The 26,462-nt window shown below is 34.4% G+C and overlaps 1 protein-coding gene across 1 annotated transcript in view; it reads right to left on the bottom strand.

Moving 5' to 3' along the window:
• LOC128984518 (carboxypeptidase D-like) overlaps positions 1 to 26,462 on the bottom strand; it is a 79,261-nt gene that overhangs the window by 7,419 nt on the left and 45,380 nt on the right. Inside the window, exons 9-19 of the mRNA XM_054403852.1 lie at positions 23,931 to 24,022; positions 14,302 to 14,502; positions 13,481 to 13,723; positions 10,991 to 11,157; positions 8,800 to 9,073; positions 7,393 to 7,572; positions 5,738 to 5,931; positions 5,290 to 5,383; positions 3,286 to 3,372; positions 2,149 to 2,257; positions 289 to 434 (exon numbers count right to left, since the gene is read on the bottom strand). Coding sequence (XP_054259827.1) covers positions 289 to 434; positions 2,149 to 2,257; positions 3,286 to 3,372; positions 5,290 to 5,383; positions 5,738 to 5,931; positions 7,393 to 7,572; positions 8,800 to 9,073; positions 10,991 to 11,157; positions 13,481 to 13,723; positions 14,302 to 14,502; positions 23,931 to 24,022 — 1,787 coding nt within the window. The remainder of the gene's footprint in view (positions 1 to 288; positions 435 to 2,148; positions 2,258 to 3,285; positions 3,373 to 5,289; positions 5,384 to 5,737; positions 5,932 to 7,392; positions 7,573 to 8,799; positions 9,074 to 10,990; positions 11,158 to 13,480; positions 13,724 to 14,301; positions 14,503 to 23,930; positions 24,023 to 26,462) is intronic.

Raw genomic sequence — 26,462 nt, 5'->3', positions numbered from 1 at the left:
TTTGTACTTTGTAGGATTGTTTTCCAAATCATAAATCAACAAAAATTGTTTACTTTGTTACATTATTGAGACATTACACAATGTCTATTAATTTAACAATTCATTAATTGAATAATCAAAATTGATTTAATAGTCAATTAGTTGGTGATTTGACATCGTTCAGCCTATAAAGTGCCATCAAGTTATTTGTGTACACCTTAAAAACAGGCAGATTGATAGATATGCACCATGGGAGGTGAAATAATTAAAAAAATGTATTGTTACAATAAAAACCACTCATAGTTTTACCTGTACTTGGTATGGTCCTGGAGATAAGACGATGTGAAAGTATGCGTCGTTGGGAGTAACGTGATATTTGTGTCGAGAGTTCTCCACTTGGACTGTGGCTTCTCTCATGACCTCACCTCTGTCATCGATCACTCGTCCTCTCAATCCTGCAAACACGCAACACTTGGACGTCATGAACTTTATGCACTGTGTTGGATGAATGATTGTACATCTTTTGCTTTTTCCATGGATGTCTGCTGGGTGGCAAGACAATGAAAATGAAATGACAAATTCTTTATTTTACCAGGCAAAGTTAGGGCCACATGGCCCTCTCTTACACTTAACCTGACAAACTTAAATATAAATAAATAAAAATACAATGAAATGTCTCAATCTAATATAAATATATATATATTAAACACATCAAGAACACGTTTAAAAAAATTCAATTTAAAAAATAGTAATTATTATAAATATAATATATACAAAAGAAAACACGTTCACACTCTCACAGGCACATGCACCAGCAATCGCGCAAAGAAGCAGAAGCCCTAGGACACGCCAGCCGAGACCATTTGCTCAAAGTAGAGATTTTTTAGCGCCGCCACAAACTGGGAGCGTTTATCAAGGGATTTAATGTGTAGGGGTAGGCTGTTCCAAAGACGGCAAGCGGTAACAACAAAACACAATGTGACATCCTGGAATATTCGTCCAATTTCCCTACTAATTTAAAATTATTAACTTCAGTTGATTAGTCGCACTGGTTACCTACCTAACGCTCCTTTCACACTATCCGTTTTCACTTGTCCTATTGTTAATTGGACGGACAGATGATCGTGGATTTGTTGCTTTCACTTTATCCGATTTGTAATCGGACGATTAAAAAATCGGACACTCCCCTTCACTCCATTCATTGACATTTCTGTGGAAAGTCTTGTATACTATGGATCGCGGAGAAATAATTGCTGAATTTTTTACTTTACAGGTGGCAAAAATAAAAACGCGACCGTCTCAACTGGGTTCATCCAATCAATTTGAAACGTGAGGAAGTGGAGATTTCATAATCATGCTTTACTAAAGTACTAGAAACATATGTATTAAATTGAACTTTAAAATACAAACTGTTTAAATAATGCGTATGTTAAGTACTAAATAAAACAAATAATTTTCTCTGGGCAAGGTATAGTGATAAAACACATTATTACTCAAATCAAATTTAACAACTATTACTCAACCATAACACAACTTTCGACTCAACAAGTGAAATTAAGACTTCAGAGTTAATTACATCCATAATTTTAACTATATAAACAAAACTGTAATTCATAACAAAAACAATTTAATAACCAATTATATTTAACTCAAGTCAATATCTAATTAATATAAACTGTAAAAACAAAATATTCTCAAAACTATACGCAACGAACTGCACTGCGGGAGGGCTCCCGACGACTAAAAAATCGTGAAGTGTGAAAGGGGCCATATGGTCACATGGTCCACTAGCTGTACACCCGATTAATACTCGTCCGGGAGTCGGATACCTGCAGTGGCACCTTCCGGGCGTTGTCCGATCGTATAATGCTAAAGGGACCATAAGCTCTAATGGTCAACTACAAATCCGATTAACAATTGGACAAGCAAAATCGGATATTGTGAAAGGAGCGTAAGGGGTAGACACTAGATATTTATCAGGTTGATAATTACCAACTATGTCCAGCAGTATTATATTTTTTATTTTATTTAACTTTATATAAGTATACAATTGAACGTTTTAACTAGCCCTATCCTGTTACTTGATAACTCTACAGTAATCCTAACCAGATGTCGTAACCTGGCCGGATATATCATGGAAAGGACCTAGAGGATAAACGGGATACAAACCTTGACTGAAGGTTGATAGTAGGCCCATGAAGGAGGATAGGGTTGATCTCCACAGGTCAGGAATATCTTCTATAGGCAAGTATTGGCAACAACTAGCTCTGGCTGACACCTACAATATCACACCTAAGTTATATGTTTGACTATAGGTTTTAAAGTAGTATACAAATTGTTCCTGCACTCATAAACTTGGTACACTACTTTCACAAATGTTTTTCAAGAAGTGTTTAAGAATAAGAGTTAGCCATGCCATGTGAGTGTTAGGCATGCTTGTTTAGCCATGCCTAAATTGGTTTTGAATTTTGAGGACTTTTCATAAAAAGAATTCAGCTAGGTTATGTTTGGAAATTAAAGTTGGCAGGAAAGTTTGGGGCTCCTTTGTATGTTTAAGCCCCATGAACCTCAATGTGTGCACAAAAGCTAGTAACTCTAACAATGGAAAAAGTTAACTTATTATTCGTTACTTAAGTATTTGTACTCGAGAAAGAACACGACCTTGAATGGATTGGGGTGAAATAATAAGTGAGAATCAGTAGCAAAACTACCCCCGGTTGATATCATAAAAAAGGAACGGAATTAAAGTAACATGGTGAAGCAGGTGGACGAATGGGGCGCTTTGATAGATGGTCTGTCACAGGTGGGGGATAGTGACGCTATCTGTGATTGGTTGAATTTATGAATTATGAATAGTTAACGAACTGTATTCATTTATTGTACTAAAACAATACGGTACATCACTGTTAAGCCAATCTACACATTTAAATTATAACATTAACATTATGACAATCTATATTTATTACAGGTACACAGTCATCTCTTAAAAATATATATTTCTACTGGACTTAAGTAATCCAGAATGTACCAACCGTTATTGCTTTAATTCCAAGTCTCATTAACCTGAATAAAACAAAATGTGAATGGCTCAACTAACATTAGTTTGAGATTTAATTGATCCTTAAATTACCATAAATTTGGTTTCTACCCGTAACTCAATCTAATAGAAAGAAAGCAATATATTAAATTTTTAAATGAGTTTTAAAAATTACATAGAGATGTTTATATACCTAGAGGTTTTGTTACTCTAAATAAAAATGGATGGTAACAAAATACTTTTTAGATTACAAAAGTCATTGAGCTTACCACAAGGGAGCCAGTTTGGTCATAAAGGGTGTTTAGCAGTCTTTGCTTCCATTCGGCACTGTCGGAAATGGAACATCCTTTAGATGGCTGTAACAGAAAATAACAGCTATACAGAAATGCTAAACAACATTTGACAGAGCTCAAATGGAGTACGTATCTTGATAAATCTAAACTCCTTAGGAACAATAAGATTTGTAGATGATAATTTATATTGTGATCAGTTTTTCATTGAATGAACAGTGTTTTCAAACTTTTGACCAAAAAATGAAGGCCTATATATTAGTTTGGATAGTGGAATTGGAACCAGGTCTTCCAAAATTAACCCTCTTTTTTACTTTTTAATAGAGGTGATGTAAATTGCAAATCCACAAATAAATATCGCTGCAGCAGATCTGCAAACAAAGCAAACTTCCATTTGCGTACTTGGCTGTTTACCGAGATATTTACTTAGACTCATCAGATTTATTTCTTGTTTAAAAACATTGGGTTTAATTAGTCTTTAGGTTTGCTGCTACAGTGAAGGAAGTAAAGTGTGTTTAGTAGAATATTAGTCTAAAAGTTAAGTATAAAATAAATTAAGTTGCTAAATTTGATAAAAATAGGCCTTTTTTTTATAAACAAGCTTATTACAACAGTTTACTTATTTTCCTTAAGAATAACATAAGAATTATAAATTAACAGTTTTTTTTGTATTCTCTCTGTAACTAATAAGTGCACAACAACGCCCCTATACACTAAATTAATTGATTTTTTAAGCCCAACAAAATGGTTTAGAAAGAAATTGCAATCCATATGTTTTGGGAGAAAAAAAATGGGAAAACACTATTTTTACTCTATAAAGCCCCCCCCCCCATTCCCAATCTCCTGTTCCCGTAGTCCGATCAAGCCGGTTTGCAAACTTGTTCAAATAACGTAGGTTTACATGTCTTTACCGGTACCAAATTTCAACAAAATAGATCATTTAGACTCAAGTTATCGTGCTAAAGGACACATATATAAATTTAAATGAATGGTATTTGTGGCCTCTGGGGACATCAAAACAAAAAAGTAAATCGGTCCCGGGTCCAGGTCTTACCATAAGACTTAGTAGACCTAGGTAATAGCTTATTCCCTATATGGGAAACTCGCTAAAACACAGTTTTAAAGTGTTATAAAAACTATTTGGCTTGAAGTAAAAAATATGACAGGGGATTTAAAATTACGAATGAATCAGAGGTCTTTTACTTATTAAGAATGGAATTATCAATGTTGTGGTTAACAGGGTTTCAAAATAAGAATAACAATTTATATTAATCCTTAGGATACTATTATTAGCCTTAAGATGCTTAAGTAGTCATACCATCTGCATCGATCAGATTTATCCATAATTTAAGAGTCTTTTTCAGCCCTACGAAAACACTAAAAACATACCTCGGAATTCCCTTGCTCCAAATTCAATTTGTAAAGATCTAATGTTAAAACTTGTTCCCCTTACAGATTAATGTTGGTTCTAGAGTCCTCATACATGATATATCTAAGAACATAATTTGTATAAGTACAAAAAATCTTAAAAGTGACGTAAATTGAGTTACTTATAAACGTTAATAAAACTATTTTTTTTCATTTTCAATTTTTATTTTTTAGAAGTATAAAATTATATAGGTGGTCCACACACCACACTAGAGGACTCTGATCAACAACAACTGCAACATGTTTTCAGAATAGTGCGCATAATGACCCCGCACTACACCACCTCCCCCCCCCCCCCAAGGCTATACCCCCAAATCACACCTACACCGAGGGTGATGAAGACTCAACAAAGAACATAACTATATTTACCACTCACAATGAGCTGCAGTGTAAAATTAAAATTCTGTGTTCTAACTTAGTTTTTGTCACTAAAATATAGTTTATGTTATATCTAACACTGTCTAAAACTTAAAAATGGGAATGGCTATATCCATAAATTGTTATTATATTAAAAAGCAAAACATTATTATTGAAAATAAAATAATCTTTCCTTACATGAAATGGAATGTCATTTGTTCCAGAAACAAAATTATGCCTCATCATTGTAAAAATCTTCTCAGTAACTTCATCACTAGCACCAGACGGAGACCTGGAAAGAAACAAGAGAAAATATGTAATTTTAGCCTGTTGATAGTTAATTAATTACAATTATCACGATATTTAAAACAATCTTATTGCTTATTTAAATAAATCATATCGCTAATTATTATTTATGTTGGTCAGTCAATGTGCTTTCACCTTTTACTATCACTGATAGATGTTGAATTTGTATCTAAATGATTAATGACATTTAAAAAAAAAATAAAATGTTACTACAGAAGCTAAATAGATTTACAAAAGCTGTGAGCTTTACAAATTTATCTACTATTTTCTACTGCTGTGGTACAAATATATAAATCTCTAAACAATGATTAAGTTTAAGAAACAGCCAGTCGCAACTTACACAATGGTATTGGGGCCGCCACCCTCCAAGATGACAATGAAGTCAAAACGCTCCGTCTCTAGATGGGAGAGGAAGAGGCTAGCATATTGGCTTTGTGAAGTCTTGTTGGACAAAATAATGTTGGCAACTTTGTTCAGAGATTCGTCCATATGACACTGCATTTTCTTTTTTAAGCTTGTATAAAGTTCATCAATCTAAAATAAATTTGATAAAATCAATTATTTATTAGAGAGTATGAAATTAACACTAATACCGAAACCTTACTTTGGCTGACGTTAACCGAAACCCACAGTCTGTAATACCCCATTTGAAAAATAATGGACCCCGCTTAGAAACACACAAACCAAAACCCTCGGCCTGTGAAACCCCGCTTTAAAATACACTAACGTTGGGCCTCTGAGACGGACATGTTATGAACAGACAACCTGTCAAGGTCACGGCACCCATGCAAAATGAACAAACAATATATCAATAGGTAGTGGAGGAAAAGGGGGGAGGTATTGGGGGAATGGAATCTCTCAAGTATACAGTGTTGCTAACATGCGTTTTCGAAAATTCCCGTGGGCCTGTCAGACCGGGGTTTCGGTATTAGTGTTAAAATGAGAAAATATTAAATTTATAAACTAGAAAATCAAAAATAGTATTAAAAGAGTTATACAACTGTTCATCTTTAATAAAGAAAATGATTTGATTACCTAGGCACATTACTTTTAATTAGTATACTACATTTTAAACTAAAAAGTCACTGAATCATGTAGTTAAAATAGAAAAGTTAATTAAACATAAGAATAGTTTTTGCACACAATTTTCCACATAAAGTAGAACCCCGCTAATCGGACCTCGGCTGGTCCTCACCTAATCCGACCATGCCATCACCTATCCGTTACATTGTTATTGCGATAATATTGTGACATTTTCCTATTGTCGCGTGGACTTCATCTCCATCTCCTGCAGCCGTGACAAAAATCTTGTTTATCCCCCGCGGTCATGGAAACATTAACAACGTTTTCTGCAATGTGGCAAAACCCCCAAAAATGCTCATCAGGAACAGAAACATCATCATCGTCTTCCCCAATCGTAGCAAATGATTGAAAGTTTCCCGCGGTGATGGGGACAAGATTGTCATTCCCGAAATAGCAGAAAAATACCAGGTACCTGCAAAAGATTTTCCTTGGCGATCACGACAAAATATTTAACACCTCAATAAACATGTTTTTAACTCGCGGGGACATCACCATTGTCTCTGTCGATCACAGAAACTTTTTCCTCGTCATCTTTAATCGCGGCAATCTTCTGAATATCTCCTGCAGTAACAGAAACATTATTATCGTCTCCCACGATCACGAGATAATATTTAACTTCTCTCGCTATCGGGGGAACATTACTATTGTCATCCCGATCATGGCAAATCCTGAATATATTTTGCGATAATGAAAACATAATTATGATCTCCGCGATCTTGGCAAAATCCTAGACGAATCCCTTGGTCGTGGATAACATCATCATTGTCGTCGACGATCATGCTAAAATAGTGAAAATGCTGCTCCTCAGATAATACGACCTTTTCACTGTTCCGGCCATGGTCCCAGTTCCTTAGGTGCCAGATTAGCGGGGTTGTACTGTAATGGGAGTCTTGGAAAATGAAACTGAATTACCTGAGGAAAGATGTGTATTGAAGTTGTATTTAACAAACTGACAATATGAGGCGGGCTTGTCTCAAAACCACGAACTAAATGTCTTGCAAGTCGCACACTCAGTTCTCGGCCAATAGGCTCTGTAGCAAACATGCCTCCAATTATAGCAATCTTTACTTTCCATTCAGATGGACCTCCGACCTAAAAGAACAAAATGTTGTTATTTATTTATAAAATTACAAATTAGTAGCATATATTACCATAGAAAAAAATAATCAAATATAGACCGTCAGATGTGCTGCGGTTACCATAGGTTCTGGCGCACACCGCTGGGAGTGCCAGAACCTATGGTAACCACAGCACGGCTGACAGTCTATATTTAATTCTTTTTGTCTATGATTTTACACAAGGTTATTTCAGTATTACCCAAACAATACTGTACAGGTAGATCTTGCAATATATGCAATCCAGCCAAGTACAGTAGAGTCCCGCAAACTCGGCGTAATGTGGACTGGAAGGGTGCCGAGTTTGTGAAATGCCGGGTTATCGGGAACTAGGGTTAAAAATAAAAACAATAGAGTTTTTAAGCTTTTTAACCGCCTTTTTTATTAATATTTATATTACAAGTCAGCATTAAGTCATTATCATGTGTGGTATTTGTTTGCGAATAATTTGACTTAAGCTGGCTTGAGTCCATGATTAACACGGACTCAAAAAATCACTAATTTTCTGAGCCAGGTGATTGCCGAGTTATCCAGACTGCCGGGTTATCGAGTGCCGAGTTTGTGGGACTCTACTGTATCACAAATGAGGAGGGAATATGCACAACTGGGAATGTAAGTTAAGCAACAAGGTTAGAAAACATTTTTTAAAAGTCTGATTCCTTGACTGTATAATTGCCTTCACAAATTGTAACTTGAAAAAATATTGCTAAGCATATAGTAGTTTAGGCAACGAATGTACCTATCAAGTGTGTGAATCAATCGCGTAAAGACTATTTATTTAGGCCAACGCAAGTTGCGTACACTACTTTAATTACTTTTTTAATTACTAACAATCACTACTCATAACTTATTCTGAGAGAGGTTATGATTTCGTTTATAGCCTCTCATTACCACAGATAGTGATGCAAGGACTCATTTTAACAACAAATCTTTGCACCATTCATTAACAATTTAAATTAATTGGCCATCCGATAAGTTGACATTCAAAGCATTACAATTTTACTTTTTTTCTCTCAATCCTTGAACCTCATTAGTCCGTTTCTAGTTTGTAAAGTAAAAAAACAATGCTGTAAAGTGAATCTTTTAAATTCTAAGGATTGAATTGAAAAGGCTTGTTCAAAAAACTGTCGTGGGTAAATGTATCTTATGCTGCTTAAAAAAAACTTGTATAAAATGCAGCATGAGAAAATTATAACAAACTTACCTCATGAGAAATTTTCAGACATGGTATACCAATGCCAGCGTAGTCACCTGTTCTAAAGAACTGTGCCACTTTAGGAGCTGTCTGATCCATATTTTCAAACTCATCGAGGATTTCTTGGTCTGTAAGGTAACGTTGAGTGGGGTAAACACTTTTGGTGATTCCAAAATCATATTCCATAGCCCAAGAACGTGGGTCATTTCGGGCCAAAGTAAAGTTTAAAGTAACCCCAATAGTATTATCAGGAACGGTAACTTCTAACGTGTGACTCAAATAGCTGAAATCATAAGAAAGAAGCCATTAATGGTGTGTAGGGTACTCGACAACAATCTAAAAAATATGTACAGAAAAAGATTAAACCATTGAAAAAATAAACTCTAGTCATAGTAACTAGCCACTGACTTCAGTAAGGAGTAAGTTATAGTAATTTATTCTCTGAATAAGTACAACTTGTTACAATCATACGGAATGCGAATGAGGTTGTGCTACATACATCGATGTATAATAACTCCCTCTATAATGTAGAGTATTATACATCGATGGCTACATATAACATGTAGCACGAGCAGCAGAATCACTAAAATTGTTTGTACATTTTTTATAAAGCAAAAGTGATAAAGCAATGTTATACAGCAAAAGTTATATAGCAGGTTTTGCTACATAGTGTAAATCCGGCTTTAAACTAAAGCTATGGACGCACCATAGAGTAGCTATTAAGCATCAGCACTCATTTTGGCGTATATTTTGAGTTATGCACAAACTACCTCCCTGTACATTACTTACGGGAGTTAAATTTGTTTTTTTCGAGTTCGTTTGGCTCTTCTACCGGACCGATTTTCATAATTTTGGTCTCAAAGCTATGCAAGCACATATTTGTCATCATTAATCTATCAAATCAGTTGTACGAAGATTTTTAAAACTGAATTACTAGATTTAATTGAAAATCAATTAAGACAAATGGAAATTCGTTTAGTCTGCATAGTCTGCAGGTTTGCTGTGGCGGGGGTATTTTGTACTACGATCGTATTTCTAAAAAGAGCTTATCACTACTATTATAACATTTTTCAGCATTAAATTTCCTATAATTTGATACCCAAAATGTTATTTTTACGAATATTAAAATGTTTACACTTTTTTCAAGATGGCGGCCAAAAAACGTATTTTGCGCCACAGTACGGATGTATATTTTTAGTATGTTGATTAGATGCATACTACCTACCATTCACAGCAAAAATCATTTGTGTTGCAATTAGTTCCACCTTAAGCTATATTTTTGATTATTTCTACTGCACTAAAGGCAGATGTCTAGGGTTCGCATCATGAAATGAAATGAAATAAAAATGAAATGAAATGAAAATGATTCATTTAATCAGGCAAAGTTATGGCCACATGGCCCTCTCTTACACTTAACCTGTTTATACAAATCCAAACATATACTGTACAATACATATACTATAATCTATTTAGAATATTTAATGTAAAAAGAAACAATAAACTTTAAAAACATACCACTTTACATAAACACCCACACACACACGCACACCTGTCAGTGATCAACCAAGCGCACGCCTAGGATATACCAAATCATCATCATCATGATCAGGATCATGGTTCCGCCATATAAGATTTATCATCACAGTTTGTTCTCATATTGCACCTCTGTTAGGCCTTGCTTCTCTTGACATGTTATGTGCTCAGGCCCATGTGGAAAGGTAAATGCACGGTTAAAAAGGACTGCCAAATTCGTAAAATATTATATTTTAACATCTTAGTCTCAATTAGCCAACAAATACTTATTTTGAAATACAAGATCAAGTAATTAATTTGGAAACCTTCATTAATCCCGACTGATCGGGGTTCCAAGCTGTATGTAACATTTTAAGTACAGATTAAATAAAATATTCTTAATATGAAAATATGCACCCCTTTTCAAGGACCGTCCGGGTCTCTTTGTATGTAATAAAGCACCTTTGACACAAAAAAGCTCGAATAGTTAATTTTGAATAAAAAAATCCAGAAGGTAGCCATGTGCAAAATATGTGTACATATTAAATTAAATAGACTTCTATAATTTATGAAGACTCCCTTTTGTAACGGACCACTATGTAGGCTATATTAAGCATTCATGTTCAAAACGTTGTCTACAAAAGTCTAATAAATTTAAGAATAACCAGGTGATAGCAAGTTACCGTACTCTTTATGGGAAACAGTGATGTTGTATGTGCCAGGAGTAAGAATGCGCCAATAGTCTCCGTCTTTGGCTGAGGTGATTTTATGGTTAATGCCAGAAACTGTGATAGTGGCGTTGGCAATGGCGTTCCCACCAGTGCTTCTGATGAAACCATGGACACCTCGGTGAACCTGTCGATGGAAATGCAAACAAAAATGAAAATTAATAATGAATTAAAACTATACATCAATAAAGATTAGCATGTGATTTTCCAGTCATTCCAAGAAGTATGTTTTTTATTTCTTACAAATCTGTTTGTAATACAAAAATTCTAAGGACAACAGAATATCCTCCGTACCTTTAATTAGAATTAGAATTACCTAATTAATTTACCTATTAATTGATTGAATTGAATCAATTAATTGACCTATTAATTGATTTACCTATTAATTAGAATTACCTCCGTAGAACCAGAACCTCAACAGTTCAACACTCTGAGGACTATGGGGGTGTTTAACGATCAAAATGTCGAGCTATAGGGAGTTTATTGGACATTTACACACAGGAAGTATCTAAAATATGAGATAAAGCAAACAAATTTAATGAATACAGTCCAACCTCAGTATAACGAATCTGAAGGGACCGAACTGAATATTCGTTATATCAAGGATTTTGTTAAAACGAGGTTCGTTATATAGAGGTTAGGTTTGCAGGAATTTCGCTAAGTCGAGGTTCAGAACCAGCGTCGGTCAATATAGGTCGGGATTTGACCTCATTAAAATACAATTAAAGTAGCATAGGCTACAATACTTTACAGTACAGTGTTTACATTGTACAGTAGAACCTAAATTATCCGGCATAATAAAGGGGAGGGATCTTGAATATTGCGCAATCATGACAATGGCATTGACCTTGGTACAGGTTAAAAACTGTAAGTTTAAAATCACAGCTTGTTCTAACCCTCCTAAAACCTAGCCAAATACTGTATTGCGTAGTCATAAACCATGTAAAGAACAAAACAAAACAGTAGACAGTTTTGTAAGCTACTGCTCGCGATAGGCCGGTAGGCTACTTACAGTACAGTACTGATTTATCACAACAGAGGAATGTCAATAATAATCATTAACTAAAGCATTGGTGTTGCTAGTTGAAACAAATCGTATTGAAAACAATAAATTATTAGATAAGTCATTATAAAAGTGTATAATCATAGGATAATAAAAACACTCGTAAAAAGAATGTTAAAATAACGATGTTGCTATTCTTTCTCTTTGGTTTTGTTTTTATATTCTTTCTTAGGTTTCTCTTTATTCAAAAATTGTACAATTCACCATAGTTATCCCATATCGCCCAATCACAGCTTACTAAACATTACGTCATCATCAGTCCTCAGTGAATTGAAATCAGTTCTCAGTTGCAACATAGCGCGCGCAGCGACAGCAGACAAAGATGTAAAACGGAGCAGACAAATGTTAGCGCAAGCGATGACGTGACCTTTCCATTTAATTTGATAAAGAAACAGATTTTCCCAAAACAGTAATTGGGTGGGGGATTTGTTATATCGAGGGAAAGACGTAGACAATTCGTTATGCAGAGGTTAAATTCGCAATGTAGAGGTTCTGACAATGACAAATTCGTTATAATGAGGTGTCTTATTTTAGCCGAAATCACGAAAAATTCGTTAAATCAAGGTCGTTGTTATGGTTTGTTCGTTATGTAGAGGTAAAATATACATTGTGTCTTATGGAGAGTTCTAGGGGATTTAAAAAAATTCGTTATATCAAGGAATTTGTTATATCGAGGTTCGTTATATCAAGGTTAGACTGTAGTATAAAACTTGACAAAACTGCTGCCGACATGTCACGTCATCACAGCCCATGTAGGGAGTGTCGAATTATCAAGATTATACTGTAGATGGTTTTCTAATAACTAAATATTGTATTTTAGATCAAATTTACTATCAGGCAGTGCACAAATAATAAAAGATAAAGGAACAGTCTGCTAGGCTGGTGCAACATACAATCAATATTAGTCTAAACTTAACATCCACTCTCTTGGGGGAAAAAAAATAAAATAAAAAAATTATTTAGTAGCTAATAGGCAATAAATTTTCTAGTAGTATTAGACTGACCACTGACCAGTATAGTAAACCTAAAAAATAAGCCTTGAAACAATAATATCCAGCAATATCGTTACAGCAAAACAAAGTAAAGATTTGGAAAAAACATGTTTCAATTTACAAAAGTAATAATTATTTTATTTTTAAAAGTTTAAAGAACTGTATTATGCTGTTACTTTACTTCTTAAGACATTTTTTTTATTTTATTTTTTTACAACTTTAGGCTTAACTAATTTAGCAAAATGATTGTAGTAATCTAAAACAAGATTGAGAAACCTTTTCAAATCCCACGTTTTAATTACAAATATAGTTACATGTTTCTCTTTATTTTTATTCAGTCGTCTGATTCGTTTTGAAAAGAAACTTTCAGGATAATAATCCAAATAAGAACTTACCTGTTCCATATACTTCAACAAGGGTTCTCTGTTGTCCAACCAATACGTGGGAAGATCTTGAGGTTTGGGATATTTGAAACATCCAAGTTCCAAAGTAATCTCTAGACAGTTGGTGTGTTCGTAGTTATAATCCTGCATACCACCGGCCACTACATACCACATGGCTCCGTTGACAATGCCTCCTTCAAAATTTTCAGGAGGGAAATCCGGACAAGAGAGACCAAGGTGCATTGTGGGATGAGCCTGCAATCATGTTAAGGAATGGTTAAAGCCTTAGCATGTTATTTTTGAAAATGAACTTGTGATAGACGGTAAATTAACTGGACACAGCATCAACTGTTCTAAATTATTTTTAGAGCTTTGTAGACTCAAAATCTGCCAATTGTTTTAACTCCTGGCATGCATGCCAAGGATGAACAAAACATGAAAGCTGCTCTTTCAATTTCTGTGTTACAAAAATACTAGTAATTTAGTTCATAAAAGTTCATTGGTTATGGAAAGTACAAAAACTGACCTTATTTTATTATTTAACTTTTGGAAACAAATTCACTTTTTAGTCAGCCAGCAGTTATTTGTAGTAATGTGGGGTCTTGAGTAGACTGGGTCCCATTAAGGGAGCTGGTGTCCCTGGCAATATATTTTTTATAACCATTGCTGTATAGCTATAATTTTAAATTTCAAGAGACAGCTACTTCAGGAATTGAATTCTTTCAATTGTATGCACGACAATGTCGAATGAATATTGTTTAACTGTTTACACAATTCTTGTATGAATGTATTAGTAAAGGATTTTTTTTCATTTCATTTGTATTTTCACTTACGTTTGCGTAGGTTTTGGCAAGCATAACGAAGACATTGTTATCAGATGTAGGGCTTTCTTTTCCTGTCACCATTTCAGCATTGTCATCATATGGGTAGTTAGCCACCAAAGCTCCACCGTGAAGGTTTGCCGAGAGCACAAACGGGTACTGATGAAGCCACTTGATTACTGCTTTGGTCTCTGGTTGCATTTCCTGCTGTCCCTGAAACAAGTTAATGGTTAAAATATTAAAAAGTCAAACTAACAGGGTTGTCGGTAAAATAAGGTCTCCAACACGCTCCAGTCACGGCCAAGTGAGCTAGTTCAAATTTGAGACCAATGTAAAGTTTCTTACTTTGTCCACTACTGTTCAAATCAGTTACCATCCCAAAACAACAATTAATCTCGTCTCAATTACCCAAACAATAAGAGAAAATTACCCTCTCACCAAGTATGAATGGGATCATCTCATAACTCCAAGGTTTCACAACTCCAAGTGATCATAACTCCAAAGTTTCATAAGTCCAAGAGATCATAACTCCAAATTATATTTAATCCAAAGTTTCACAACTACAAGTACCCGAAAAGGGATAATTTCATTACTCCAAGAAAAATATAAGCGCAAGTGATCATAACTCCAAAGTTTCATAAGTCCAAGTGATCATAACTCCAAAGTTTCACAAGTCCAAGTAAAAATTAAACCAGAGTCTCATAACTCCAAAAGTTGAGTGGAGTCTCATATCTCCAAGTGGAATGTGTAGTACAGTCAGAGCCACAAGTTCCTGCGCTGTCCGCTCCGCTGTAATACTGTCAGCAGCCGTTGCCGCATCATTGTACAGTATCTATATACCTACCGTCGCCTGTCAAACGATTATGTAATTTTGTTATATACTTACAGATTAATTAATTTCTATACTTCTTACTTCTATGCTAAAGGGACTTTAACCTTTAACTACTCGCGCGGGTTTTACTAACGTATGTACTCGCGTGGGGTGTTTTTGACACCCCGTTATTACATATTTGTTATAATTGTATTAACACTAATAATTGGTAAATAACATTTTTTGTTGTTATTTAAGTTTATTTTACTGTATACTGTTTCCAATATGAAAGAGTTATTTATTTTAAGTTATACAATGTAAATAATATATTTCTTTTACCAACTGCCATTTGTGTGTGTATTTGGTCAACTTTTGCATATAAACCATTTTTTGTATTAAAAAATATGTATTTTGTCATTGAACTGTTTGATATTGAATAACTAGCATATGTACTATCCGGAAAATATATAATTTTTAAAAGATTATATTATGTCTGTGAATGGTAAAGGTATTATTTTTTCCTAAAATGTACCACTAAAAAAACAGTTTTTAGGGGGGGGGATCGTAATACACACAAGTTTTGTGCAAACAAATTTATTTATATGTCAAAAACACTTGTTTGTTATCGAAATAAATGTAAATAAAAAATGTCCTTTCATTACTTTTAGAGTCTTTCGCAAAAAGAAAAAACATTACCTTATACAGGAACTCGTACTTTTTACGAAACGTTAACACTCACGTGGGGAGTTGGAAACACCCTATACTTTGTAATACACATGTATTACCAAGTGAACACTAGAGATCGCACGGGGACTTTGGATGAGAAACTTTCACAGTTTTAACTTTACATTTCAGGTAATTTACACTAGGTGTACAATGCAGTTGTCTGCTTGCAATATTGAGCAGATAGCAGACATAATAATAAAATAATTTTCTAAAGTCAATGTTACATATGTTTCTCGTAAATGAAATGTATACTTGCAGTATCCAATCTCATTAGTATATATTTTTTTTCAAATGAATGAAATGTCTAATTTCGTTATTCAAAGTCAATTACAAGTCTGGTTCAATTAAATGTATTGTCTACTTCAAAGTATATATGTTTCATCTGGTTCTCATAAATTAAATGTCTATTTGCAGTAGCAGTATCCTAAATCAATAGTACACCAGCTTCACAAAAATGAGAAATTTACTTGCAGTATCCAATGTCAATGGTCCATTTGGTTCACATAAATAAGATGCCTATTTGCAGCATTCAAAGTCAATGATACGTCGGGTTCACTTAAACGAATTGTTTACTTGAAGTATACAAACTCAATGGTACATATCGTTCACAAAAATAAATTGTCTACTTGCAGGATCCAAAGAAATGGTTAATTTGATTCCCATAAACGGAGTGCCGATTCGCAGTATATTAAGTCAATGTTACGTCTGGTTCACGTCAATGGAATGTCTACTTGCAGCATCTAAACTCAGTGGTATCTTCGGTTCATATTAATGGAAGTCCTAATTATTGCAGTACCTATTCTGCCTAAGTCTGCATTATTTAATTGTAAGTCTAGTTCACTGAAATGGAAAGCCTACTTGGAATTGCAAGTTAAATGGAAATATAACTCAATGGTAGGCTTATATTTGGTTAAAATGTAATGGATATTTAGATTATTTAAAGTCAAAGGTGTTTCAGCCTTATTCCGGCGACCATAATTATTGGTTGTTTTCATTTTGTAGTAAATTATGCTCAATGATATTAATCTTATTGTTCTTCCCTTTTTCTGTGTCCTATACGGTAATGTACATTTTAAACGATTCTTTGACTAACATAATGTGGCTACAAGTGGAATAAAATTGTAGAATACACTAAAAACCATATAAGATGTTGAAAAATGATCAAATATTTACAAGAAATGTTTATTATATGGAACTGTTAGGTACGTAGTCTATGAGTTGAGTCGTAAACTCGTCGGAAATTATGACTTTCATTCGTTTTAAAATAAGTTATTTGTTTTTGAATAACTACTTGACTTCTTTGCAATTGCTCGATTTCGAGCAACATGTACACTATACATTAAAACGTCACATAGTGATTTATTTCACGATGCTAATCAATAACCATTTGACATATTTTCATGATTTTTGTGTTGCAAGAAACATTGTTACCCCTAGGACTGCCAATAACCGATACCGTATGTTTCAGTTCGAAAGACTATGACAACATACCTTAGTGTAGCAATAACACAAATAAGGTCCTCGATATCAATGCTTCTGTTTCATTCAATAAGATGTTTTATGACATTTCTTCAATTTGAGTCATGCCTATTTATATGTTATTACTATATACATTACAAATAAAACTGTGAGCAATACTCTTACAAAACTTGTACAACCTTTTTTTGTCCGAACATAATCCCCCAGATGAACATATTTCCTAGCATCAAAAACATATTTTTTCAAGTAAATAAAACAAACGCCAATTAATTGCATTGCCCAGCTCTTTCATTAAATAAACAGAATTAAATTATTCAAACTGCGAAAGCATAACAGACGTAGCCCGTTGAAATCGGCCTATGGGGACCTGAGAAATTAGTCCATACCTATAATATTCAGCAAATATGCACATTCTAAGCTCAAGTTTGATGTGCAGTATGCCTATATTTTTATTTGGTAAACTGCCATAACCGTTTACATTTAATTTGATTGTATTTATATGCAATATTTATATTTTAATTTATATTTATATTAATATTTTTTTTAATTATATTATATTTATATTTATATTAATATTTATAGGCCTTTCTTACTTAAATTTACATTTTTTAAACGGGCAGTTCAGAAGACGGGGCACGGAAGCCTCGTCATGTTGGTAACATTGACAATTCGAAGTAAGCGGCAGGCAGGTTGCCAGTATCGATACTAAAAAAGTCCCACACGCCCCTGCTCGCCCCTCCACGCAACTCTCCATCAATTCCAGAACATGAAAGGATCCATAATGTCATATGGGTTCAAGTTATGACCAAATGTTACAGGACCACTTTTGTTAGCTGTATTGTTCTACACCTTTTAATTTTCTAACTCTTCTCTAGAGTCATTATTAAAAGAATTAATAAATATTTTCGTAATGAGCGACATTTCCTGCCTGTATGCTAAACGAAACGTGATACGTAGATCTATATAATTAATACGCGAACACGAAGTTTGTCGGTTGAACTCCTCCGTCATTTCTTGACCGATTTTATCCATTGACGTATCATTGGAAAGAGCGTGTCGCGTAGATTTGCAAACTGGTCTTGAACTGGATTTGAAAAAGTCTCTTGGGCTCTACCCCAGTGGCTTTGAAGGTTCCCATGTTATCCTTATGAAGATCATAATTGTTAAAATTTTGATCAGCTATATAATTTAATTGCTGTCAATATTTAAGCTGCATTTCAAAGAAAAGCGTCCTACAAAAATTAGATCTTTAAAAAATAAATCATTGAAAAAACCCATTTGCAAATTATTGAAACATTAAAAGTCATAGAACGCCCCCTAGTAGAAGAAATAGAGATAGTATTTTTTTAAAGAATTAACTATCGTCATTAGCCTGTATAATGAAGAACACCTACAAGATTCAGATTCCTACAAACTATGAACGAGGATGTTAGCTGAAGTGCTAAAAGTTTTATTAGGAAACATGGACTTAACTTTGTGATCATTGCAGAGGAAAACCCTCTAAAGCCAAATAAATCTGGTACGTCAATGACATTAATCTATGTTTTCATAAAAGTCAAACAATTTTAATAATAGCCTATGAAAATATCCAAGAGCCCCTTACTAACATTTTACTGAAGGCTTTTAATTATTACTAGCTGAACCCGGCAGACGTTGTCTTGCCTTTGACTATTTATAATCCCGCGGGCTTTGCCCCGTTTAACTTCTTAATTTTCAAGATGATCTCGTTCGCATGGCTCAATCACGTCCTGGTTGAAGTTCGTTCGCTACGCTCACTCACCTTTAGGTTGGAGCTCGTTCGCTACGCTCACTCACCTTTAGGTTGGAGCTCGTTCGCTACGCTCACTCACCTTTAGGTTGGAGCTCGTTCGCTGCGCTCACTTGCCTTCAGGTTAGCTCGTTCGCTACGCTCACTTGCCTTCAGGATAGCTCGTTCGCTACGCTAACTCGCCTCCAGGTTGAAGTTCGTTCGCTACGCTCACTCACCTTTTGTTTGCAAATTAGCTGTTGTCATATATGTAAAAGAAATAATAGTGCTGCACCCTGTTGGTAATCCTTGTAACTTTAATGCTATATTGAACATCATAGAACAGAACCAACTTGTTTAATTGAAACAGCTGTTAAGATTCATTAATTCCATTTCTCATAAGGTTAACATGGGAAACTCCAGAGCCACTGGGGCGGAGCCGATTGGACGGATCACGAAATTGATGGTGTATAAACCTATTCCATGACATTCTACACGTATGTACCAAGTTTCATGGCAATCGGTTCAGCGGTGTCTGAGTTTATCACTGCCAAACAAACAAACATACAAACATCCTCTTTTATACTTATAGATTCATATAATGCTAAGGGAAACAATAATCAACTGAACGACAGAAGGTCTTTAACTTTGCATTTTCTCAGTTAAATATAATTAACGTTATTGCAACTAAACAAAAAATACATCAATTGAACAAATAAAATTGTGACAGACAACAGGAAGTCCTTATGGTATTGAAAACAGATTCTATCCTTATTAAAGAATGAATGAAATTTGTAAACTTACTGCTGGCGACAAGGGTGGTAGCATGCATAGGTTTATCAATAACGAAGATTAACATGGACAACCTTATGCGGCTATATATATTTTTAGGAAATGTTGATTACTGTTATGTACATCGTGAGTATCTCCATATGATACACACCAGTAAGCTTTGAGTTGACTCTTTTAAACTCATTGTAAATATTACTGTTATTGTTTTTGAAATAATTTCTGTAATACCAGTACCTTGCAATTGCTCGAATTCGAGCAAAATGTACACTAGTTAGTATTAACAGATTCCTTACTCTCATAAACATATGGTTTGACGCCACAAACAAATTAATTGGACAATCCGTTCTCTACAAATTATTTAAGTATCATCCACTTATTAGCGCTTGCAACATAAATAGCTCCATAATATCATATTTTAATTTGTCTAAAAAATGTAACAAAAAAGAAACGGATGGTGTTTTGGCCTCTAGGGATCTCAAAACGAAAATTAATTCGGTCCGGATCCAGGTCTTACATGAGTACTACGGTAATAGCTTATTCCCTATATGGGAAATTAGCTAAAACACACAACTGATATTGCTTACATATGTTGTGTATACAATTAAGTGACTCTCAAGGCCCATAGAATTTGGATGAAGAATTATGTGTTCCAACTAGGGAAACAAAGAGGTGTGTGGTCTCTGTTAAAAATTTTTAACATTTGCCCGTCCACATAAGACTACAGATCTGTGCGTGTAACGTATCCAGCAAAGCAAGGGATGAGCCAGTACTACAGTACGAAGGTGAACGGTACTGATAAAATGTTTGCGGCAGTGAACAGAATCCCACTAATTTTACTATATACTTTCGATTATTATTACTATTATCTCTCTTGTGAGGTTTACAAAAATAAATTTCACTGGCTATTAGAATAGCCTACATTAAATTATGTTTCTTAAATAAGATCCTTCTTGTGTCTGCTTATTTATTCTCCTTATTGGTATGACAAGTATTAGCTATATCTATATATTAATAGGCAAATATGTTTCTTTAAGGCCCTTTTCTCAGCTCGTGTGCATCGCAAGGAAAATCTACGCATACTGTTGGAAACATATTTTCCTGTAGATAAACAGAACAACTTAATAGATTTAAAAAATGATGAAAAATAAGTACGAAAACGAATTTAACATAACCAAAAAACTAACATTTGGATTATGAGTTAAAATTCTGGTGACGCAATAACAACGATAAATATACAGAAAATCAAAACAAATTGAAGACTGGTACACAATCATCACATGTTTCATTTTCAGCGCGGGATGAATATAGATAAGTTCATATTTTATTTGGATTGTGGTCGAGTTTTGACCACTGGACGACATCAATTCTTATATTAAAGTACTTAACTCATTAAGGTACTTAAATAATACCTAAATGATAAATACCTTCTATTTAACTCAAATAAAACAATCTGGTATTAAGTATAGATGTATTTACTCAAAAACATATTTCTATGATAATTTAGTCTCGAAATCCAAATGTTTAGACCTATCTATAGATTATATCCGCTTGTTTGGATCATAGAAATCTAGATAGTATTTTAAAAATTTTAAATATGGTATTTTTTTTACTAAACCCATTATGCACTACAGACATTTTGCGTACAATTTACTTTGCTAACATACACTCTCATATTTGTTACGGAATGAAGATTTATGAGGGAACAAGTAATTGTAACTATAATCAAATTTTATATTTACAAATGAATGCTACAAGATGAAATCTTAACGTGGATTAATCCTGTGTAAATTTTTTCCGAAAAATAGGAGATGAAAAATACAGTAGTGGAAAAAAGGCACTACGACTTATTTGCGTTGTGCATCACGAATAATATGTAGAAAAAATTTCGAAATTTCGTACATACAGCTGAAGAAGTTAAGACTAAATATTTTTCATAGTTTAGAAATTTTAAAACGTGAACTAATACTGTATTTCCTTAATATTGTTGTTGGAAGACGGCAATTGCTAAAATACCGTGCGCGTAAACTAATTCATTCATACCTCGTGGTGGTCATCTAAGTCGATTATTGGACAAACTAAAAGTCTTACGAAAAAATGTTTGGAACAAAAATTGAAGAACATCTTATTATCTATACTTTTCTCGCTGAAAGTTTTCATCTGACCAAAAAATAAAAAAAAATCCTTGCTCACTTACTTTTTCATGTTTACATTGAACAACATTTTCATATTTTCCATTATTAAACATTAATCATCTGCACGAACTAAATTGTATTTATATAGTATTAAACATCAGTTTACGCAGAATTTAAATATGTAAATTTCATCCTCTCACTATTTGTATTACAATTTAGACGAACGTGCAAAGCGACAGGGAACGCACCACTTCGAATAGTCTCGCCAACATCGGAAACTCTCTTCCAGCATGTGTGTGTGTAATGGGTGCGTGTGTGTGCGTACGTTATCGTTTCCTGCACGGACTGTACCCATTGTCACTTGGAGTTATGAAACTTGGGCTTGTGGTCCTTGCAAATCTGTACGTTTGGAGTTATGAAATTTTGTATTTTAATTTACTTGGTTTTATTTTAACTTGGACTTATGAATCTTGGAGATATGAACGCTTGGAGTTATGAAACTTGGTCTTATGATATTTTGGTTTTAATTTACTTGGACATAATTTTACTTGGAGTTATGAAATGTTGTATTTAAAAGTACTTGGAGTTATGAAAACTTGGAGTTATGAACCTCACCCGTATGAATCACAATCTAATCTGTGATTAGGTTTAAGAAGAAAGGGGGTCAATCTCTGCAAATCACTGTTGTCAGTTGATCTTTATGCATAAATGTGTTGACATAGAAAATGTACACAAGTGGTTCAGGGAATTTGCGCAAGGCCATACAAGTTTACAAAACTGGCTGGCAGTGGGTGTTTATCAGTATCCATCAAGTCAGGGATTGAAATAGAGGAAACCTTGCTTGCTGATTGGCGTGTTTCAGACTTTCAGGGTTTACTGTCTTCCCAGTCTTTGATAGTCGTATAGAGACGACCCCTATCAGTCAACAGTTTCTCTCATTCAGTCACACCACGATCCGCAAGCAAACTTCCCCTAACTTTGGTCAATGCTTCAAACAATACTAATGCACGACAGCAGTCAGCCTAAACCATGGAAAAGATTGCCCAAATATTTAAGAGCACCTCCGAAACCACTTCACTCCTTGCCCACATTTTCTATATCCAAGAATAAGAGTATATTCATATTCTTTATTCATATTTTTTGTACAAAGGTGGTACAATGAATAGCGTCAATAAAAAGAAATACAATTACAATGATATTAGTAAATATTAACAAGTAAAATAATAACAACTTTACTTTACTGTACTTCATTTATGTCCATCAAGGACATTTTTTAGTTAGTTACAATGTAATTTTTTTTTTTTTTTTTACAGAACTAGAGAGTATTTACTTATAACAGGTTACGTACCTTGACGTCCACAATTCCTTAGTCGGTATCCGTTGACTATAGTTTCGACTACTGCGTAGTCATTATCAAAAACGGAACGTTAAAATATTACATTCGTTGAATGTCGTCAAATCTTAATACATCGAACACACAAAACAAACATAACACGAACACGGTAGACATTTAACATAATTGGCCGGCCGGCACACGTCACTGAACTGGTCGCCGACGACTGACTATTTACCCCACTCCATTTCGTTTATCAGCTGTGCCTCCAGGACTCGTGTTGCCAACATAATTGTTACCAAGGTGATCTAAGACTGTGTTGAATAGTTTGTTTGAACCATAATTAAGTTTTTCATTGAGCATGTTGTACGGGTCGGATTTAGTGGCTTTGTATATTTCGAATTCTTCGAGGGTGTCTAGCATGAAGCCTTTCTTACAAACATGTAGAATTTCTGCATTATCATTAAAACTACTAACAGTATGGTAGAGTATTTACATTTAATTTAGATTATTAAGCCCTCATAACCTGGACAATTTCTCTCTGGGTATATAGTTGGATTTTGAAATTGGTATGAATGTATGTAGTAAAGAAAAAAGTATAGAAAAAGATATTCAACTTACTTTTTGATACTCTCCCAAATATTTATCTGGGAAATTCCTGTTTAAATCAACCTGGTTGGCATTGGCTCGTCCGATCAAGCTAGTTGCATCACCTACAAAACAACTTGTTATAACAAATCATAACAAGAGGGTGTTCAATTGATTTATAGTGTTTCTAAATAAAAATTGAGATTTTTGTGACAAACAGTTTGTGACACCCAGTACCTGATAAATAAAACATACAGTCATAAATTAGACATCAAATGAAAATATAACTGCAGCAGGTTTTTGTTTGCACAATAAAGTGGTTAACATCACTGGTATGAGATGGTGCACAATTGGTCTCATTCCAACCTTCCCAATCGCCTTATGACAGATTCAGTTTAGAATAGCCTCCACAATCTCATGACACTATTGATATTTCTACCTTTAAGGTTTATGAAGCTATTTAAAGTTCATGGTATGTATTTGTACTTCCACTAGTGTAATTCTTTGAATTAGAAACAGGACTTGTGTGTATAATTTTAACAATAGCCCAAGACACCAAAGTTTGAAAAGAACATTTGTTGTTACTTTGGTATTATACCGAGGCCACTTGTTTTAGAGGGATTTTTTACTGGACACCAAAAATAACATAATTGGAAAGAACATACTTTAATTGACTTATTATCCAAATTTGACATGATTACGATTAGCAGCTTTTGAGTTCTGCCTCCCAGAAGGCAGCGATGTCGGTGAGGATTGAGTTGAAACAGAGGCCACCCTTATACAGCGCACTGCGGCGATTATGTTAGGTTGGGTTATCATAAATATGTTTGTAGGACTTTCCTTGTTTCGTTCAAAAGAACGTCACTCATTACAGAGACAAAACTTATCAGTGCATGGCAATAAATCACTCAGGACACAGACTCAGAATCCAGATACAGGCTGTGACAGGTGATGCGCGCGCTCCGGTCAACGACTTGACCTTGGCCTACTTGGAGGGGATTTGGTGACTATCTGGTATTGTTCAATTTATAAGTGAGGAAAGTCCTACAAACATATTTGATAACCCAACCTAACATAACCAACCACCCCAGCGCTCTGTATGAGGGTGGCCTCCGTATAATACCAAAGTACCCATTTATCATTATCGGATTAATTTGATCCCTCAGATGCGATGGTGACATTGAAAAATGAACACTTGTAGGCTTATGGACAGAACTACTTAAGTTCTTCTTTTATTTATTGCATATAAATTACAAGTGTAATTTATGTGTAAAGCCAATCAAAAAGCTTAAATATTTCTTTAAGGACATCATGTACTATAGACGTTTTTTAATAATTGAAATAACAATTTTGAACCATGGAGTCTGAAAAAAAAATGTTTTTATTTTTGTCTTTATCCTGTAAAAGGGCTGTATTCCACACATACATTGCAGTGCTAAAATAACTTACATGTCCTAGAATAAGAATCATGTGGTTTTACAGTCAGGAACTATTTAATTTTCATTTATACATTGTATATAGATTGCCAGTCTTTGTGGCTTATATGTTGATTGATAGTATGCGGTATTTCAAGAAGAGAAACATGGTAAGTGACCCTAAAGTAATCAAATAATATATTATAATTGGAAAGTGCCCTCACACACATACGCTGTAAGGGCTGTTTTTGCTTATAGCTCCGAAATTCATGTGTACTCTCATGGGCTGTGTGTTCGTGTATATTCATGTGTGCTGTAAAAAGGCAGCTCACTGCTTACTGGAATCATTGGTGAACGGAATGGTGCCATTTGCAACTCTGAAACTGACGTGTACACTTTGCTGTATGTTTAGAAAAATTTTAAATTATTAAATCTCCCACTGCATGCAATATGTGTTCAGTGATATGTTTTTTGACCAAAAGAAACACATCCGATGCCGACATTCATTGCCAGATGACTAAAGGTTATGGCCCTAATATAATGAGTCATGGTTAAGTACGGAAATGGTTGGGAGTGTAAAAATGGCCGTGAAAAATCTTTCCCCTTTATGGTCTTCTGTGAGTCTGGGTACCCACCAAAATCACAATTCCCTCCGAAATAGACATTTTCCTACAGTCACCCGACAAAGCTGGCTTCCTTGTACTGTTTATAGTACAGAAAGCTGCTAATTGCTGCATATTTATACTTTGCCGTACGGTTTATACTTTGCCGTACGGTTTATACTTTGCCGCACATCAGGATTCCAATGAAACAACACAAAACAGCGTGGTTTTATTATGCACGTAATCCGTGTACGCTCGGAAATAGGTTGGCAACACTTAAAGATAATAATACTATGAGCAGCTGATTGACTATTATAACTACGATTTAACCTGTCATTTCGTGTTTATAGTTTCGGTATTTCTGAACTTCCTTTCTTTTAAACGTTTTTAAAACATTCCTACGATCTTAATAAACAAAAAAATACATTTAAAGCATTTTTTTAGGCGCGGAAACCACTTTAAATTACAAAAACATACGGAACTATATTCTCAAAACGCGGAGCACATTTCTTGCCGAGGAAAAATAGCGGAGTGATACGGACCGCGGG

The sequence above is a fragment of the Macrosteles quadrilineatus genome, unplaced genomic scaffold (genome assembly GCF_028750875.1).
Source record: "Macrosteles quadrilineatus isolate MER2022 unplaced genomic scaffold, UCM_ALF_1.0 Scaffold_1__1_contigs__length_201487025, whole genome shotgun sequence".
In the NCBI taxonomy this organism is placed as follows: Eukaryota; Metazoa; Arthropoda; class Insecta; order Hemiptera; family Cicadellidae; genus Macrosteles; species Macrosteles quadrilineatus.
This window is presented reverse-complemented; position numbering and strand designations above follow the sequence as displayed.